At 42.5% G+C, this 21,265-nt stretch overlaps 1 protein-coding gene and 1 long non-coding RNA gene across 3 annotated transcripts in view; one reads left to right on the forward strand and one right to left on the reverse strand.

The window, feature by feature from the left end:
- The window catches only part of esyt1b (extended synaptotagmin-like protein 1b), a 160,273-nt gene that overhangs the window by 76,856 nt on the left and 62,152 nt on the right, over positions 1–21,265 (reverse strand). For both annotated transcript variants that reach the window (XM_049479369.1, XM_049479370.1), the window contains 2 exons: positions 4,114–4,162; positions 2,071–2,160 (listed from right to left, as the gene is read on the reverse strand). In XM_049479369.1, the coding sequence (XP_049335326.1) occupies positions 2,071–2,160; positions 4,114–4,162 (139 nt within the window). The remainder of the gene's footprint in view (positions 1–2,070; positions 2,161–4,113; positions 4,163–21,265) is intronic.
- The window catches only part of LOC125802204 (uncharacterized), a 162,184-nt gene that overhangs the window by 7,231 nt on the left and 133,688 nt on the right, over positions 1–21,265 (forward strand). The window lies entirely within an intron of this gene.

The following is a 21,265-nucleotide window of genomic DNA, read 5'->3' on the forward strand; positions in this document are numbered from 1 at the left end:
AGGATGGATCAGTGCGCTTTAGCTGTGATTATAGACAATTAAACAGTGTGACACACAGGGATGCTTATCCTCTTCCTAGAGTGGAGGAGTCATTGGATGCTCTAGGTCAAGCCTGTCTCTTTTCTTCTTTGGACCTTACTGCAGGGTATTTCCAGGTGGCGGTCGAGGAACAAGACCAGGAAAAGACTGCAGTAACCACATCATTTGGGCTTAACCAGTGGACTCGCATGCCATTTGAGCTCTGCAATGCCCCAGCGACATTTCAGCGCCTAATGGAGGTTGTTTTTGGGGATCTGGCTTTTGATGTGTTGTTAGTGTACTTAGATGATATACTTGTGTTTTCCATTGATTTCGAAACCCACTGTGAGAGGCTAGACCAGGTGTTTGGCCGTCTTCGGGAACGTGGGTTAAGTTGAAGCCCAACAAGTGCTTCCTGTTTAGGAGGGTGGTCAAATTCCTTGGACATGTTGTGTCTGCTGCAGGGATAAAGGTGGATGAAGCAAATGTTAAGGTCCTGAAGGATTGGCCTGCCCCCCGCACCGTGAGGGCAGGTGGTGGGTTTATGTCATATTACAGATGATTTGACCCCCATTTTGCGCAGCTGGCCAGGTGCTCTCATGGGTAAAGGTAAAAAGGGGACTACGAAGACTTCGCTTAATTCTTTTAACTGGAGCACAGACTCTTTTGACAAGCTTAAGGAGTGTCTGATGGCTCCCCCAGTGCTTGCATAGCCAGATTTTAAGCTCCCATTCGTTGTAACCACAGATGGTAGTCACACAGGTCTTCGGGCAGTGCTGAGCCAGATGCAAGGAGGGGTGGAAAGTGTAATTGCCTTTGCTAGCCGGGGCTTAATGGGGTCTGAAAGAAATGACAAGAATAACAGTGCCTTCAAACTGGAACTTCTCTACCTTAAATGGGCAGTCACAGAGAAGTTCAGGGACCTACTTTTGTATTCCTAATTCACAGTCCTTACAGACCACAACCCCTTGCATTATTTGGAAACTGCCAACCTTGGGGCAGTGGAACAAAGATGGGTGGCTCAGCTAGCAGAGTTTAATTTAAAGTGAACATTCTCTGAGTTATGGAGTTATTCTGTTTTGGCCATAACAGTCAGATATTGAGAAGGAAGGAAATTGCTTTTAAAGACGTCTGCATGCAGTTAAGACCCACGAGCTGTGGGTGTGCTACCCAGCGAACATTCTCCTTACCCCCTCATCCAGCGACATTGGAGGCTTAAGGAGTTGCCCGCTTTCTACCAGTTTGTGAGTATTTTCTGCCACAAGACATTCTCCGTGATAGCACTCTGCCACATAAAGTTTAATGGCTAAAAGGTGTGAACTGAAATGAACACTGCATTCACATTCTTTCTAACAGAGTGAAAAGAGGTGGACTTGAACTGTTTATCTTTGATTAATGGTGATTGTTTGCATTTAGAACATCTTCTCTGTTATTGTACTTTAACAATTTTGTTTGGTTCTGAGGGAAGGGTTTTATTGTAATATTTTGCTGCAGGTTTGCATTAGAGTTTAATGAAACTTTAAAGAATTGAGTGGGTTAGTGAGTAAAACAGAACATTTGTTCAGAGTGTTGGGGAGAGGATTCCGAATTGAAGTGTCCAGAGAATTAATTTCTTTATTTTAGTTGTTTAATTATCTGCACAGGGAAAATGAATAAATCCCTGCAAGTGCAAATTAAAACTGCAGATTTGTTTCCACTTATTTTGCATACTTTATATTATCATTTAAAAGAAAGGGCTATAGGGTTGGGGTTTAAAAGGGAAGGTAATTTGAGTGAGTACAGTCACTTAACTACATAGAATACAGTACAACACTTAAGATTCACTTCACTGTTTGCCTTATGTTATTTGTCTACTTCATTCTATTTTGTAGCCTATCATGCTACAACATACATAACTATTATTTATGTACAAATTTAATTTAATTATTTTACTCTTGACTGTATTTTGTGTTTTAAACTTATTTTTTATGCATTGGGTTTATATATTGTCTTTTAATTTTAAATGTGTACCTGTAAAATACTACTAATTTATGTGTGTGTGTGTGTTCTTACCTGTTCCAGATTTTCAGTGTTGTCCTCTAATGTTAGCCATTCCAGTTTGAGGTGAACCTGCCCTGTCTTGACATCCTTCAGGGTGAACCACTAAGGAGGATGACAAACCCAAAATACATAACAGTAAATCCTACAGGTCATACACACATACAACACAGGGTTAAAAATGTATTATGTAAATACAATACTGTCTATAATATATTATATTACATTATATTATATTATATTGCTGCTGCTCTTGTTCATTCAAGATTCAAGATATTTATTGTCATGTGTACAGTGAACAGGCAGTTCACAAGCTATTAGAAAAAGGTAGAAAGCGCAGAACAACAAAACCATAAATTATAGACGATAAACGTCCATTAAACTAGAGAGATATTTAGCTAAATATTTAAGTTAAACGTAGACTATGAATAATGGACTAAAAATAAATAAAAATAAATAAATAAAAAGCCACAATATCAGGATTTTAATCAATGACTAAAATTCTGATATTTCTGACAGATTCTGAAGGTTTTTATTGAATTCTTTTATATGGTTATTGGCAGCAACCAGCATTCATGGAATCAACACAGATAACTTGGTAAAAATAAGCGTGGCTCCACTGTAACTAAATTCAGCTGTTCTTTGTGCAGGTCTCTGAAGCTGACTGTTTTAAAGGACAGTTTTAAAGCTATTGCTAGATTCTAATTTTTAGAAGGGAGAAATACAGTAGCTGTATTTCAGTGTTAGAAAAGAGAAAGAGATTTGCATGCAGAGAAAAGTAGGTTGGTTTGCTCACAGAATTTAGTTTAGAGAATATAAACAGTTGCAGATTTCATAAATAAAATTACACACATAAAATGTAAAATACAGTAAGTTAAAGATAAAATGTTCTTTATCTAAACTATGCCCAGATGTTTTAAGGTTCAGTCTTACTCAATGAATATGTTAGAAAATATCCATGTTTTCCGTTTCAGCTTTCTTGTAGAAAGGTTTTGACGACGTCCAGGTAACTCTTCTGGGAATGATTCGTCCCTATGGCTTTGGATCCAGGAAAAATTGTACACAGTTAAGAGAAGGGTCGGGCCGCTTTTCTTGTCTTTTCCGAGCTGTGTATCTTGTGCAAGCTTGTCTTGAAGAAATAGCCGTGTGGAAACGTTGATCAGACGTTTGGCTAAAGTTGTTATCTTGAAGATGTAGGCCTAAAGATGTTTCCTTTGTTCTCTTGGTAGAACAAAGGAGAGGCCTTGGTCTTGATGTTCTTGTCACTTTGTTCAAACTCAAAGAGAGGGAGGTTCTCTCTGACCAGTCCTTTTGTTAGCTGTGAATCCACACCCCTATTTCTTCTTCTGGTGTTGCTTGCATTGCGCATTACTGGTGGTGCTGCCACATACTGTCTGGCTAGGGTACCTACACTGCATATGGTTTGTGGGTGTCAGAGAGCTGCTATCAATAAGCCGGCAAAAGGGTTGGAAAGTTAAAAAAAAATTAGGTGCAGACACTATCAGGAGCTGCCCTGTTACAAGTACGCACAATTACGTTCTGCATGAATTCGACAAGGGATGGAACCTGTGTAGCTAATGCAGGAGACATGGCATTAGCCACTGTGAAGTCTCCGGATAACAACATGCACTATTCATACATGGGTTCATTTGGATATTACACTGAAATTGTCCTGTGGGAGGCTGGCAGAGTGAGGACTGGAGAACTTATAAGGATAAGGAATGGTAAATAGCTTTACCAGCTTAAGCTAGCCAGGCTGTTTTGCCCACAGGATAATCTTTGCTTGTTTACTAGCTAAGATACACAATCACATCTTACAACACTTGCCTTTTTGTTTATGTTTATTTAGCAGTATGTTCACAAGCTTGGTCAGCAAACTCTTCTTTAATGTCTGAAGAACTTTGTTTGCTTGCAATTGGACATAGGAACTATAATTGTTTCAATATTTTTTGCAATAGTGAATGATGTAATGGATAACATATTGGTTAGGTTATTGGTCAAGTATTCACCAATTTTTATGTGATTATTTTGTCCCTATCATGCATGCATGTTTCTCACCTCATCAATGACTTTCGCCTTCCTCACTATACCCAAATCGATTTTAATCCTAAACAAAACAAGAAGAATAGAGAGGAGAGAATTATCAGAGCAAATCAGTCATCATTCAGCGATCAGAACAGTAGTGGATACAAACCCATTTAATAATGGAACAATTAAGGTGAAAAACAACACTTTATCTCAGAAGTCTGATGCAGCTGATCAGACTTTTCGCACTGCCCTTGTATATCCTAGTAAACGCTAGTCTGTCTACCTTTATCATTGTAACTCATCTAAAATCCTTCATTAGTCATTAGAATGATGAAAAATAAGCATGTATTTACATTGATGAGACTGGATACATTCAATATCCAGTGCTTGTAACCAGTACATCCTTTACTTTACATAACTCTTTTTAATAAACCAAAGCTAACTAAGTAAAACCTATTTGCATAAATATAAATACTAACTCATGAACCCCTTATTATCTATTAACTGCAGTTACTGGCACTGTTATGCATAAATTTAGGTTTTGGAATTTCTTTACATGACATCAAGACACAAGAGCACAAATATAGCAACACCATTTTTGCATACACATTTTTATATTTATATTTGTAACTACAATACGACATACAGACTCGGGTGCCTGGGAGATACAGGGTGTCATTTGAACTGTATTGACTGCTTCCAAATGATGTAAAAACAAACACATGCTTATTATTTACAACAGTCATTTAAAAGTCCCAATGTTCTTTCATAGTCCTGGTGATGAGGTTTAATTTGTACTCTTTGAGCTGTGTGATTTATATATTTTAGTTTTTTTACTGCCACTTTCATTGTTACAGCATTATCAACAGTGACAGCCCGTATTTCCCTATTTTTCCAAATTCTTGAAAACGGTCACTAATTTCTTTACCTACCACTGCTACATTTTGTAGAAAAATAATATAATGCCAATTAAGTTTAGATTTCACATTTAATTTAAATTAAACACTGCATGCCAAAAGGACAGTGATTCTACAACTGAGAAAGGGTAACATCCTTTTACCACATTTTGTTTTCCTGTGGGACTAGTAGGCAGTTAAACACTACACTTTTAAAGCTCAGTATCATGTTGGTGCCATTTTTCTGCTTACAAATTGGAGAAGTATATCAACGTATTATACAACACATCAGCCCTGTCAAACCCCCTCACACACATATTGTACACTAAAAGGCAAAATTCTGTATATTAATGTACACCCAGTTCTTAGAACTAAGAAAAAACGAACATACACAAAACTGGTGCAACACAGTCCAGGTATTAAACTTGCCTTGGTTAAGAGACTGCATCTACTGTCAATGTCTATTCAAACTCCATGTTTCACCAAACTGTTCCTTTATGGATATAATGCATATCTTTTCTGGATTCACGTTTTTCTCACAAAAAAGATAACTTTTTGCACAGTTATCCAGTGGTGTGAAAAAGTTATACGGGAAAAAAATGTTTGCCCCTTAAACTTAACTGGTTGAGCAACAAAAAACTGCAACAAGGTGTTTGCACTTGGTTAACTGGTAGCGAGTCTTTCACAGCACTGTGGAGGAATTCTGGCTCCACTCTTCTTTATAGAATTGTTGTAATTTCACCACATTGGAGGATTTTACAGTATGAACTGCCTTTTTAAGGTCATGCCACAGCATCTCAATAGGATTTTGTTTTGAGTCATTGTCCTGCTGCAGAACCCAAGTTCATTTCAGCTTGAGGTCACGAACAGATGGCCAGACATTGTCATTTAGGACAGTGGAATTTATAGTTCTGTTTATCACAACAAGTCTTCCAGTTCCTGAACCAGCAAAGCAGCTGCAGACCATCACACTACCACCACCACCATATTTTACTGTTGGTATAATGTTCTTTTTCTGGAATGGAGTGTTCATTTTATACTAGATGTAAAGGGACACATGCCTTCCAAAATGTTTACCTTTTGTCTCGTCAGCCCACAGAGTACTTTTCCAAAAGTCTTGGAGATCATTAAGATGTTTTCTGACAATATTAAGATGAACCCAAATGTTCTTTTTTGCCCAGGTCATAAACACTGACCTTAACTGAGGCAAGTGAGACCTGTAGTTGTTGTTTAGGGCTGGACCCGAATATTCGGGTATTCGGATATTCGTTCGTTGAGTAGGTATTCGGTTTTTAATTTTGGTATTCGGATATTCGGTTTTTTTCTCCTTTCCAGAGTTCCACCTCACTCTAACCACTTCTGTTTTAGCGGGTCCCGTCAGAATATCTTGCGCGCGGGACAGAACTGAACTGTTATTGGCTGGAGCGGGAGCAAGAAAACTGTAATAATTGTAAAAAAAAAAAAAACCTAAAGAAAACTCTCAACGCGCAGGATGGACCGACACACACACGCACACACCGATGGTGTTTGGACTGGGGTAAGGAACGGGACCACACTATTCAGCGCTGCTGTTTTAATAAATATATAAGTAAATTTGAAGCATTAAATGTAGTTTATTTAATTTATATTAGGAACGTGGGGCGGGAGCGGCAGAAATGTGTATGTGGCGGGCGGGCGCGGGATTAAAAGAAGCAATTTTTTTGCGGAGCGGTAACGAGACAGAAACGCGGGAGCGTGGAAGAGTGGGTTTAAAAATCAGTCTCGCGCAGACCTCTATTATACATGATAAAAAAAAATGCAGGCTCTTCGAAACTGATTTATATAATAAAACGTAAGGGGTAATGTGGCAACAGTAGGGGCTAAATCGGTTACAAAAGCCTGGCCTACAAAAATGATGTCTGAACGAATTTCCTCTTATCTAATATAATTTAAAATGGTTTAAAAATATAAAATAATTTCTAAGCAAACGAAATATTTAATATTGAGCTTATAGCCCAAGTGCAAAAATACAAAATCAGTAATATGCCCTGCACAATCCTTTAACCGAAATAGACCAAGTACAGTTTACAATGACTGTCCTCTAATATAATTAACAATGTTTAAGAATATAAAATACTTCCTGAACAAACGTTTTTTTTTGTTTGTTTTTTTAAGCAAATAGCCTAAGTGTGAAAACACAAACAGCAATTTACTGGGCTGGCTTGCGCAGCGGAGAAACCGTGCAGCAGCAGCCTCCTAGCCTGCTTACGCAGCGGATAAGCCGCGGTGTGGGGCAGCAGAAATTCCGGGATGAAAACACAAAGAAATCTGGGCTAAAAACACAGAAAAAATATGGGGTGAAAACACAAAAATATGGGGGATAAAAACACCAAAAATCCGGGGTGAATATGTCTCGTCGGTCAGAGCAAATTGAACATTTTTCAGTGGATTAAAGGGGCCGTGATTTGCTTTTTTTTATTTATTTTTTTTACCTCTTTTTTTAAAAACGAATATTCGAATATTCGCTTCGAATCAGTGCCGAATATTCGGAGCTCAAAAAACGCTATTCGGGCCAGCCCTATTGTTGTTGTTGTTGTTTTTTCCGCTGCACTCTTGGGGTAATTTTGGTCAGCAGGCCCCTCCTGGAAAGGTTCACTATTGTTTCATGTTTTCGCCATTTGTGGATAATGGCTCTCACTGTGGTTCTCTGGAGTCCCAAAACTTTAGAAATATTTTTGTAAGAGATGTCTATGAACACCTTAAACCTTTAAATTGAAGACATTGATTTATTTTTATAATGTGTCACTTTCTCGTCCTGTTGCTTGTTAGTCTGTGTGTATTTCCTGTCACCGCGTTGCATACTGCCCGTTATTCTCCTGTGTTTTCTATTGGCTTCTCGTTACGACCTTGTTTTTCGGTATATCAGTTTATGTCTTTTGTTTTGCCCCGTTTGTATTTGATGTTTGGTTGGACTGTCTTTTGGTTACGATATCGAACTGTTTATTCTACTACAATTCCTGTATTCGGTGAGATTACTCTTTGCCTGGCTATACTGTTTGTAATATCAATTTGTCAGCCTGTTATTAAACTTGTTTGTACATTTTACTCGGCCAGCGTCATTCCACTCTATCTGGCGTTACATAATACCTCGCCGTTAAAGGTGATGGCCGAGTTTAATGACTTACAGCAGACAGTCGGGAATCAGGGGAGGATTCTCGGACAGCATAGCCAGGTTTTTGATAGCCTCGCTAGCTCTGTGAATGCTCTTACTACTCAGCAATCTGAACAACACTCCCAGCTAGCTATGATAACCACTAGCATCTAGGATATCGCTTCTCAGCTTGCCCAGCTGAGAGTAGCCACTCCGGCTAGCTTAGCCTCTGCTAATTTGCCCCCTGTAAGCTCTCTCTCTCCTGAACCCTTGACAACCGCTTTCCCGGTAAGCAAACCCGATAAATATGACGGTACTCCGGATTTGTGCAGAGGTTTTCTCTTGAAAATGTTGTTATTTTTTGCTAAATCACCGGTCAGTTCCGATGCAGCACATATTTCCTTTTTTATATCGTGCCTTACCGGCAAAGCTTTGGATCGGGCTACTGCTATTTGGCCTAGCATTGAGAAAAGCATGTATGAACATTTTCTCAGGGAATTCAAGCTGGTTTTGATCACCCTCATCAGGGACAATCTCAGGGGGAATTATTGGTTCAGTTGCATCAGGGGAACCGTCCTGTTTCGGATTATGCTCTCAAATTCTGTACTTTGGCTGCTGGTAGTGGTTGGAATGAACCGGCTCTACGGGTAATGTTCCGTGGACTCCTCTCCACATGCTTAAGGGGTAAGCCAACATGTTCACAAAATCATTTATTATTTCTATTGTTCTGTTCTGCCAGTCTTCCTCCTTTGTGTTTCCAGCCCTGATTGATTTCAGTGCTGAGGGAAACTTTATTAATGAGCAGCTGGCCAGACAACTCCAGATCCCGCTTGAGTGCTTAGAGAACCCGATGAAACTGTCTGCGGTGGATGGGACTCCGGTTGGACAAGGAGCCGTCTCCCACACCACCACAAAAGACTGCTTTTTTTACCACTAGGGGGCACTATGAATACTTAGTTTTGTCTTTTGGTCTCAAAAATGCTCCTTCCGTATTCCAGTCCTTCATAAACTATGTGCTCCGAGACACGCTTGGAAAATTTGTCATAGCTTTTATAGACAACATTCTGATTTACTCCGCCGACTTGCCTACACATGTATCCCATGTACATGCTGTATTAACCCGTCTTCTCCAAAACCAGCTTTTCGTTAAAGCGGAGAAATGTGAATTTAATTTGTCCACTATTTCCTTTCTGGGTTATGTCATTAGTGCCAAGGGTATTACCATGGATGATAAAAAGGTTCAGGCTGTTGTTAATTGGCCACTCCCCAGGTCTGTTAAAGAACTGCAGAGATTTCTTGGATTCGCCAATTTCTATAGAAGATTTATTCGCAATCACAGTTCTATAGCAGCTCCACTCACCATTCTGTTGAAACAGAATGCCAGAAAGTTGGTTTGGTCAGAAGATGCATCAGATGCTTTCTCTTCCCTCAAAGAGGTGTTTACTTCGGCTCCCTTGTTAAAACACCCAGATCCCAAGGAGCCCTTTAGAGGTTGATGCATCCAGTGTAGGGGTAGGTGCAGCTATTAAAATAGCTTTAGAGGAATGGCGACATTGGCTAGAGAGAGCATTACACCCTTTAGTGGTAATAACTGACCACAAAACCTGGAATATATGAGATCTATGAAAACCTATAAATTCATGTCAGGCGCGCTGGTCCGTCTTCTTTGCGCGCTTCAATTTTGTTATCACATTCCACCCTGGGTCCCGAAACACCAAGGCAGATGCCCTATCACATATTTTTAAGGAAGATAATGCAGAAAGCTGAGAACCCTCCACAATTTTAGAACCAGGTATCGTTTTAGCGCCAATCAGATTAACCAAATTAACCAACTAAATTCTGCATCACCTCCTCCTTTACAATGCCCCCCAGACAAATCTTATGTACCTGTTCAGTGCATAGATAGAATCATTACTTGGGCTCATACTTTTCATACTTCAGGGCATCCTGGCGAATCCCGCACTTTTTTTTATTAATTATTCATAATTACTTCAATTAGTATAGTTTTGGTGGGAAAATATGCGATCTGATATTCACGATTTTGTATCCTCCTGTACTGTTGGTGCTCAGAGTAAAACTCTACCAGCCGGTAAACTAGTACCCCTGCCTGTTCCCGCTCGACCTTGGTCTCACTTAGCAGTTGATTTTGTTACAGATCTCTCAGAATATATTGTTCAAACAACATCTATGACTGGGCCAAATTCCTTCCTTGGGCCGAATTAGCTCAGAACTCTCTGATTAGTTCCACCACTAAAATGACACCCTTTCAATGTTTTTTAGGATATCAACCACCTATCATGCCCTGGTCAGCCGAGCCCTTAGACATCCCTGCTGTAGACGATTGGATGCATCGGAGCGAGGAAGTGTGGGAGGAGACTCACAGAAGCATTGAGGTTGTTTTAGAGCGGCAGAAACAACAGGCAGACCGCCTACGTCATGAGACCCCCCATTTTACAGTCAGAAAAAGTTTGGGCACCCCTATTAATCTTAACAATTTTTAGTTCTAAATATTTGGGTGTTTGCAACAGCCATTTCAGTTTGATATATCTAATAACTGATGGACACAGTAATATTTCAGGATTGAAATGAGGTTTATTGTACTAACAGAAAATGTGCAATATGCATTAAACCAAAATTTAACCTGTGCAAAACTACTTTTTACTGACTTACTGACTAACTACTTTTTTCTGACTTACTGAAGCACAAAATTGGTTTGGTAACCTCATTGAGCTTTGAACTTCATAGCCAGGTGTATCCAATCATGAGAAAAGGTATTTAAGGTGGCCAATTGCAAGTTGTTCTCCTATTTGAATCTCCTCTGAAGAGTGGCATCATGGGCTCATCAAAACAACACTCAAATGACCTAAAAACAAAGATTGTTCAACATAGTTGTTCAGGGGAAGGATACAAAAAGTTGTCTCAGAGATTTAACCTGTCAGTTTCCACTGTGAGGAACATAGTAAGGAAATGGAAGACCACAGGGACAGTTCTTGTTAAGCCCAGAAGTGGCAGGCCAAGAAAAATATCAGAAAGGCAGAGAAGAAGAATGGTGAGAACAGTCAAGGACAATCCACAGACCACCTCCAACAGTTAGAACCAACATCTCAGCTTGGTTCCAACTGTGCCTGGGAACTCGCAGAGGTTTATACGGACATCTAGAACACCTCTGTAAGTCAGGCTGTGGTTCCCACATGCTTCCAAGCCACCACCATCATCCCTGTCTCAAAGAAGGCATCGCTATCCTGTCTCAACGACTATCGTCTGGTTGTACTCACTCCCATCCTCATGAAGTGCTTCGAACAACTAGTCATGCACCACATGCATGACCCTCCAGCGCATTGTGAGAGCAGCTGAGAAGATAGTTGGCGCCTCTCTGCCCTTCCTTTAGGATTCCGCCTCACATGGAAAGCCCTCCGTCTGGCAGAAGATCCCTCCCACCCACTACACAGCTTCTTCACCTGCTGCCATCAGGGAGGAGACTGCGGAGTCTAGGACCAGCAGACTGCGAAACAGCCCCATCCATCAGGCTGTGAGGATGCTGAACTCTCTCCCTGCTCAACACCCCATCCCAATCCTGCCCCCAGCACACACTCACTCAGCATCCTGACTGTGGAGTCAAATTGGGGTCTTTAATGCTAAAGAGAAAATAAAAATCTTCACGAATTGCAAAAAAATCTTATATTGTAAACAAAGGAGTGTGTTTCTGTTCCTGTTCTCTACTGTATTATTATTTTAATAATTAATACAGTATTGCTTTAAGGACAACTTTATATGGGCACACTGCACGTGTGTATCTAGCCTTATCTCACAGTCTCCTCTTTTTTATTTTTCTGTCATGTGTTTTGTGTGTATCTGTATAAAAGTTCCTGGAACAGTCTAATTTCTACAGGGAGATTAATAAATTATTTTTAGGTTACATTCTGTTTTATAATCTTATTTTATTTATATTATATTGAAGTCTAAATAAAACGTTCAGTGGTTTTCCTTTTTATTCAGAGAGGTTTCACTGTTAAAATCCACCATCTACAGGTGGCCGCGTGTAACTGCAGCTAGCACGCTGGAGAGAAAAAAAAGCCAAATTCAGCCTTTTGCTTAATTTAACAACTGAAAACAATATTATTGTTGTGAGCACACACTCACTCAGCATCCTGACCCCCCATCCCAATCCTGCCCCCAGCACACACTCACTCAGCATCCTGACCCCCCCATCCCAATCCTGCCCCAGCACATACTCAGCATCCTGACCCCCCCATCCCAATCCTGCCCCCAGCACACACTCACTCAGCATCCTGACCCCCCCATCCCAATCCTGCCCCCAGCACACACTCACTCAGCATCCTGACCCCCCCATCTCAATCCTGCCCCCAGCAAACACTCACTCAGCATCCTGACCCCCCATCCCAATCCTGCCCCAGCACAAACTCACTCAGCATCCTGACCCCCCCATCCCAATCCTGCCCCCAGCACACACTCACTCAGCATCCTGACCCCCCATCCCAATCCTGCCCCCAGCACACACTCACTCAGCATCCTGACCCCCCCATCCCAATCCTGCCCCCAGCACAAACTCACTCAGCATCCTGACCCCCCCATCCCAATCCTGCCCCCAGCACACACTCACTCAGCATCCTGAACCCCCCATCCCAATCCTGCCCCCAGTACTCACTCAGGTGGGTCTTTGAGAGCACGCCCTCACACTGTAAAGATACACCAGCAGCTCATATAAGAGAAGAGTAAAGTTATTTTATTCTTTATTCTGTTTATTGTTTATGTAAAGACTGAGTTTGCAACACTGAATATTAATCAAGCAATCAACCATCATTTACACTGGAGGAAGACCCTCATTTACAGCTGAGCATTTACAGTTTAAAAAATATTTTTAAAAAATCAGAAATAAAAACTGACATTAATTATACACGAATAAAATACATACGTAAAAAAGGAAAAATAGGACATATGCAGAAAAAATAATACTAGCGAAAAAGTAAAATGATAAGAATAATAAAAAATTTTAAACTTAATATTAATAAACTAAGAACATGGGAATCATAGGGGAAAAATAATATTTATATAAATTATTTTGCTAAATAAAATAGTAAAAATAAATAAAATGAATGTATGAAGTAATATAAAATATAAACTCATTAAAAAACTAATTTAAAACAATCACAGGCTTTCTGAATAAAAAAGCATGATAATAATAAAAGTTTCAGTTTCAAAACATGGAAATAGCTCACCAAAACCTTAATCTTTTATTAACTTTAGGGTGTAGGGTGTGGAGTGTGTGTGTAGCGTGGGGTGGTGTGGGAAGTGGTGTGTGTGTGGTGTGTATGTGTTGTGTGTAGTGTGCGGGGTGTGGAGTGGGTTGTGTGGAAGTGTGGGGAGTGAAGTTTAGTCTGGGGTGTGTGTGTGTAGTGCGGGGTGTGTGTGGAGTGTGTGGGGTGAGGTGGGGAGTGGAGTGTGTGGAGTGTGAACTGTGTGTGTTGTGGGGTGTGGAGTGTGTGGGGTTTGGAGTGTGTGGTGTGGAGTGTGTGAGGTGGGGAGTGTGTGGGGTGTGAAGTGTGTGTGGTATGTGTGGGGTGGAGTGTGTGTGGTGTGGGGTTTGTGTGGTTTGGAGTATGTTTGTGGTGTGTGGGGAGTATGTGTGGTGTGGAGTGTGTGTGGTGTGGTGTGTAGAGCTTGTGTGGGGTGTGTGGAGTATGTGTGGTGTGAAGTGTGGGGAGTGGACTGTGTGTGGTGTGAAGTGTGAGTGGTATGTGTGGGGTGGAGTGTGTGTGGTGTGGGGTATGTATGGTGTGGAATGTGTGTGGAGTGTGTGTGGTGTGGGGTATGTGTGGTTTGGAGTGTGTGTGGTGTGGGGTATGTGTGGTGTGGAGTGTGTGTTGTGGGGTATGTGTGGTGTGGGATATGTTGTGTGTGTGGTATGTGTGGTGTGGGGTATGTGTGGTGTGGAGTGTGTGTGGGGTATGTGCGGTGTGAACTGTGTGTGGTATGTGTGGGGTGAAGTGTGTATGGTGTGGGGTATGTGAGCTGTGGAGTGTGTGTGTGTGTGGTTTGGAGTGTGTGGGGTATGTGTGCTGTGGTGTGTGTGTGGTGTGAAGTGTGTGTAGTATGTGTTGTGTGGGGTATGTGTGGTGTGTGTGGTGTAGGCTATGTGTGGTTTGAAGTGTGTGTTGTGGGGTATGTGTGGTGTGGAGTGTGTATGTTGTGTGGGGTGAAGTGTGTTTTGTGTTTAGTGTGGGGTATGTGTGGTGTTGGCTGTGGAGTTTGTGTGGTGTGGAGTGTGTGGGGTGTGGGGTATGTGTGGTGTGGAGTGTGTGTGGTGTGAGGTATGGTTTTCCGTTACACACCAACCGAACTTCTCCGGCTCATTCCCACGCTGTCTCCTCCTGCCGAACTGCTAGAAAATCTGCGGAACTCTGCACTTTTACGCCGACCTCCCTACATGCATCGTGGATCTCGCCGAAAATTAATCTACACTCCAAGCACTGAGAACTCCATTCCAGCACTATGGACCGACCGCAGCTTACACACTGGCTTCCGCACTTCCTCCCTACGTCATCAAAACAACACACGTCATCAGAACTCCTCCTCTGCGAACCTTTTCAATCTCCGGACTATCCTAACTTCCTCCTCAACTGCTTCAAAACAAAAGCTCCTGAAAATCGCCCTCTTCAACACACGATCCCTTAACAATAAAAGTCTTATCTTAAATGAATTCATTACTGACAACAAACTTGACCTGTTCTGCCTAAATGAAACCTGGCAAAAACCACAGGACTATTTCTCACTAAATCAAACCACCCCTACAGGGTACTCTTATCTTGACAACCCACGTACTGAGGGCAGGGGGGGTGGCATTGCTGCTATTTTTAATCAAAACCTTAAACCCCGTGCGCTGTCCCTCCCCTTAGCCCCATCATTCGAACATCTGGCTTTTAAACTTCCTGGACCTAAACCTCTCATTTGTGCTATTATTTACCGCCCCCCCAAACCCAACCCATCTTTCATATCTGACCTCTCTGAGTTCATCACCGCACTTTTTTCAATTTCATCATCTATTCTGCTTCTTGGTGATTTTAACCTGCACATTGACTCCCCGGACTGTAAACATGCTATGGACTTCATGGACTTCCTAAATTGCTCCAGTTTCACTCAACACATAAATTTTCCCACCCATACTCGCGGACACATCTTAGACCTGGTCTGCTCTACTGGCGTCCATATCCATAACATTTCCAGCTCTGACCTTACCATATCCGACCACCTAGCCATTATATTTGACATTGACATTCCCACCCCCGAACCAAAACAAAATCGCACAATCAATTTTCGTAACTTCAAGTCCATCTGCCCAGTCGCTCTTTCTACCTGTATAACAAACTCTCTTTCCTGCTCCACCCTTCCTGAAAATTCAACCCTCACGGACCTTGTCAACACTTACAACAACATTCTGTCTACCTCCCTCAACACACTAGCTCCTTGGAAAACCAAAACAGTCACTTTTACCCACTCAGCCCCATGGTTCACCCCAGAACTTCATAAACTCAAGAAACAACTCCGACAGCTAGAACGATTATGCAAGAAAACTGGTCTCACTGTCCATACCCTCGCTTACAAAGATCACATGCAACATTACAAATTAGTCCTAAACAAAGCCCGCTCAACTCACTACTCTAACATTATTCACTCTGGTTCCTCAAATCCACGCTCCCTGTTCTCTACCATAAACAAGCTCTTTAAACCCCATGACAACACCTCATCATCAATCACCCCAGAGAAATGTGATACGCTTTTGACATTTTTCAATTCAAAAGTAGAAACCATCCACCACCTGCTTGCATCCTCCACCTCCACTACCCCACACCATGAGCCCACGCTTTTTTTTTCTTCTCCATCTGACACTCGGCTATCAACTTTTTCACCCATAACCTCTGTCGACCTTTCCAAAATACTTTCCACTATGAAATCCTCTACTTCTCCCCTGGACCCCATGCCATCTCAGCTTATCAAAGACTGCCTCACCCCCCTTGCTCCACTCATTATTGACATTATAAACTCCTCCCTCACCTCTGGGATAGTCCCGTTACCTCTCAAACTTGCAGCCATCACTCCTCTCCTCAAAAAACCTGGTCTTGACCCCGAGGATCCGAACAACTACCGACCTATCTCAAACCTCACTTTTCTGTCAAAACTACTGGAAAGAGCCGTTGCAAATCAACTTAACATCCACCTTCTCTCAAATAACCTGTATGAAACTTTCCAATCTGGTTTTCGCACCCACCACAGCACTGAAACGGCCCTACTCAAAGTTACGAATGATCTCCTGCTTTCCTCTGATTCTGGTTCTCTCACCATCCTCCTCCTCCTTGACCTCAGTGCTGCCTTCGATACGGTAAATCACTCCATTTTTCTAAACCGTCTAGAATCCATTGGCATCACCAACACCGCCCTCTCCTGGTTCAAATCCTATCTGTCTGACAGATTCCATTACATCACCATCAATCAACACAAATCCCACACTACCCCTGTTCTACACGGTGTTCCTCAAGGTTCAGTTTTGGGCCCCATTCTCTTCATTCTGTACATGCTTCCTCTTGGACATATCATCCGCCGCCATGGGCTAAAATTCCACTGCTACGCTGATGATATCCAGCTTTACATCACCACTAAAACCATCTCCCCTGCCATCCTCTCCACCCTCACTTGCTGCCTCATGGATATCAAAGACTGGATGAACCATAATTTTCTCAAACTAAACAGTAATAAAACGGAGATTATTATCTTTGGTCCAAAATCCAGCCTCTCCACCTGTCAAAATTTCACTCTCTGTATTGACGGTCACTCTGTCACTCCTTCCCCACTTGTCAGAAACCTTGGAATCTATTTGGACCCTACACTTTCCTTCAAATCACACATCAACCACATAGTTAAAACATCCTTCTTTCACTTACGTAATATTGCACGCCTGCGACCCACTCTTCCCACTCCTGCTGCAGAGACATTAATTCATGCCTTTATCACCTCCAGACTCGACTACTGCAATAGCATCCTGTATGGTCTCCCCTCTACTGCTCTTCAAAAACTCCAATATGTCCAGAACTCTGCTGCTCGATTGCTCACCCGCACCCCCATTAGACAGCACATTACCCCTGTCCTCCGTCAACTCCATTGGCTTCCCATAAAACAACGCATACATTTCAAGATCCTCCTTATCACCTATAAAGCCCTTAACAACCTCGCCCCCCCATACCTGTCTGACCTCCTTCACCGCCACTCCCCCGCCCGTCAACTCCGCTCTGCTGACGCTAACCTCCTCACCCAAACTACCTCCACCAAATACCGGACCCGTGGGGACAGGGCCTTTGCCGTCGCTGCCCCCACCCTATGGAACTCCCTCCCCCTTACCATTCGAAACTCTGGTATGTGTAGTGTGGGGTGTGAAGTGTGTGTGGGGTGTGTGGTTTGGAGTGTGTGTGGTGTGTATAGTGTGTAGTGTGGGTGGTGTGAAGTGTGTGTGGTGTGGTGTGTGTGTGTGTGTGAGGTGTGTGTGGGGTGTGTGTGGTGTGGAGTGTGTGTGGGGTGTGTAGTGTGTGTGGTGTGGAGTGTGTGTGGGGTGTGTAGTGTGTGTGGTGTGTGAAGTGTGTGGTATGTGTGTGGTGTGGGGTATGTGTGGTGTGAAGTGTGTGTGGTGTGGTGTGGGGTGTGTGTGGTGTGTGTGTGAGGTGTGTGGTGTGTGTGGTGTGGGGTATGTGTGGTGTGAAGTGTGTGTGGTGTGTATAGTGTGTGGTGTGAAGTGTGTGGTGTGGGGTGTGTGTGAGGTGTGTAGTGTGTGTGGGTGTGAGGTGTGTGGTGTGGGGTATGTGTGGTTTGAAGTGTGTGTGGTGTGGGGTGTGTGTTGTAGAGTGTGTGGAGTGTGTTTGGTGTGTAGTGTGGGGTGTGGAGTGTGTATGTGGGGTGTGGTGTGGAATGTGGGGTGTGTGGAGTGTGTGTGGTGTGTGGAGTGTGTGTGGGGTGTGGTGTGTTTGTGGGGTGTGGTGTGTGTATGTGGGGTGTGGTGTGAGGTGTGGAGTGTGTGTGAGGTATGGTGTGTGTGGGGTGTGTGTGTGGGTGTGAGGTTTGAAGTGTGTGTGGTGTGGGGTGTGTGTGGTGTGGTGTGTGTGTGGTGTGGGGTGTGTGTGATGTAGAGTGTGTGTGGTGTGGAGTGTGTAGTGTGGTGTGGAATGTGGGGTGTGTGTGGTGTGGTGTATAGAGTGTGTGGGGTGTGGTGTGAAGTGTGTGGTGTGTAGAGTTTGTGTGGGGTGTGTGTGGTGTGTAGAGTCTGTAGTGTGGGGTGTGGTGTGGAGTGTGTGGTGTGGGATGTGGAGTGGGTGTGTAGTGTGTGTGGTGTGTGAAGTGTGTGGTATGTGTGTGGTGTGGGGTATGTGTGGTGTGAAGTGGGGTGTGTGTGGTGTGGGGTGTGTGTGTGAGGTGTGTGGGTGTGAGGTGTGTGGGTGTGTGTGGTGTGGAGTGTGTAGTGTGGGGTGTGGTGTGGAATGTGGGGTGTGTGTGGTGTGTGTGTGAGGTGTGTGGGTGTGAGGTGTGTGGTGTGGGGTGTGTGTGGTGTGGAGTGTGTAGTGTGGGGTGTGGTGTGGAATGTGGGGTGTGTGTGGTGTGTAGAGTGTGTGGGGTGTGGTGTGAAATGTGTGGTGTGGTGTGTAGAGTTTGTGTGGGGTGTGTGTGGTGTGGTGTGGAGTGTGTGGTGTGTAGAGTGGGATATGTGTGGTGTGGAGTGTATGGTGTGGGATGTGGAGTGTGTGGTGTGGGGTGTGAGGTGTGGGGTATGTGTGGTGTGAAGTGTGTGTGGTGTGTATAGTGTGTGGTGTGAAGTGTGTAGTGTGTGTGAGGTGTGTGGTGTGGTGTGTGTGTGGTTTGAAGTGTGTGTGATGTGGGGTGTGTGTGGTGTAGAGTGTGTTTGGTGTGTAGTGTGGGGTGTGTGGGGTGTGGTGTGTGTATGTGGGGTGTGGTGTGGAATGTGGGGTGTGTCGAGTGTGTGTGGTGTGTGGAGTGTGTGTGGGGTGTGGTGTGTGTATGTGGGGTGTGGTGTGAGGTGTGGTGTGTGTGAGGTGTGGTGTGTGTGAGGTGTGGGGTGTGTGTGGTGTGGAGTATGTGTGGTTTGAAGTGTGTGTGGTGTGGGGTGTGTGTGGTGTAGAGGGTGTGTGGTGTGGAGTGTGTAGTGTGGGGTGTGTGGTGTGGAATGTGGGGTGTGTGGAGTGTGTGTGGGGTGTGGTGTGTGTATGTGGGGTGTGGTGTGAGGTGTGGAGTGTGTGTGGGGTGTGGTGTGTGTATGTGGGGTGTGGTGTGTGTATGTGGGGTGTGGTGTGAGGTGTGGAGTGTGTGTGGGGTGTGGTGTGTGTGTGGTGATTTTCATGGTTCTAGATAGGAAACTGTGACCTGCAGGGCCGTTTGAAAAAAAAAAAAAGTTTGGACACCTTCAATGGAAGTCTATGGGAAAATTCCAACTTTGACGGAACTGTGCTAGAACCCTGGTTCTCCGATCGCTTAGAAACACAAGCAACCTGCATGGCTATGGGTTCTACCATCCTGTGAAGTTCGGTGGTTCTAGTTTGAAAACTGTAGGAGGAGTAGCGTTGAGAATTTTGAACAGAATAATAATAAGAAGAAGAACAGTAAGTTGGCTTTGACAAGCCAACTTAATTAAAATATTTTAACATATAGCTTTATATTTCTGTGTATTTTAAATGTTTTAAGTTTTATATAAGCACCAGACCTCAGGGTGACAACATGCTTTATTTTTCCATAAAAGTGAATTTCAGTTAAATAATAGCAAAATGAAATAAAATAAATTTATGTTCAGTCAAAGTGCTTTTCTCTTTTCATTTTGTATAAAAAATACCTTTATCTGCTGTATTAAGCTAGTTATTAAGTCTGTGTACTGAACATAAATTTAAATCCTTATAAATGTCAGAAATAAATATAACTAATAATAACTTATAGTTACTGTGCAGATTTTTAAGTATATTTTATTTCACAGTTGATAGTTTTTTATAAATTACTTCTCTCTGCGTGTCTCTCCACAACCATGCAACAACCTTCAGACCTTTTTCTGAATTTTCCAGGAGCAAATCAGCACTCTAAAGGCAAACGCTGAAGATTTGAGGGCTAATTAAACAAAACTTTCTCATGAAGAGGGAACGTGAAACGGAGAAAAGGAAATTTGAACAGGCGCCGTCAGCTTATAAATACGCTGTTGGGACCATTTTGGCTTCAGCATTGAGTTTGATGAACGAGGTATAAAGACAGTCAGCAGATAAAGCACAGTGTTATATTAGTTGCCTGTTTTTGATTAATGGTAAGCATAAGTGTTCCTTTTTTATAATAGATATTGTGATTTTAAGTAATCTGTGTCTTTTTTCAATTTAATATTGGCTCTGGAAGTGTGAGTAGGAGCGCCTTGTTGATTTGAAATAGAAAGGGCTAAAAACGTACTGCATGTTGGAGCTAGATAATATTAATAAATTGAAACCGAACGGATACCGTGACCCAAGAACTGCGATACGAACCGAACCATGGCCACACTGTACTGTTGCATCCCTACTGCTTATACTCCCACTTAGGGATGCAACGGTACAGTGGGGCCAATATTAATATTATCTTAGATTCTCTGCCTAAACCTAAAAAATAATCTGTGACATAGGCATGTTTTTAATGCTATTTTTATTATATATGAAGCACTGGCGTGGTAATCACAATATAGCCAAGTAACCAAGTATTATCATTAAAGAAAACGAACGAAATAATGAAAACTGAAAGTAAAAAACATTTTCATTAACTGTAGAGTTTATTGAGTTTTTGAGTTTGTTTATGTGTTTCTCAGATTGATCTATCTGGTATGACGTGTAAAACTAATAAAAACTAACAAACACACCCTTAAAAACGAATTAAAACTAACTGAATTGGAGGAGAAAAAGTGAAAACAAAATAAAATTAAATGAAACTATAATGAAACATTCAAAACTATTATAACCTTAAGTAACAAATCAAACTGTTTAAAAAAATTCACCAGTTGGACTGTTATAATCACGCAGCTCTGGGCGCACGTGAGCTCTTGTCTGCACTGGACTTGCAGCGCTATGTTTAGCTGTTTTTATTAAAT

The sequence above is a fragment of the Astyanax mexicanus genome, chromosome 5 (assembly GCF_023375975.1).
Source record: "Astyanax mexicanus isolate ESR-SI-001 chromosome 5, AstMex3_surface, whole genome shotgun sequence".
NCBI lineage: Eukaryota > Metazoa > Chordata > Actinopteri > Characiformes > Acestrorhamphidae > Astyanax > Astyanax mexicanus.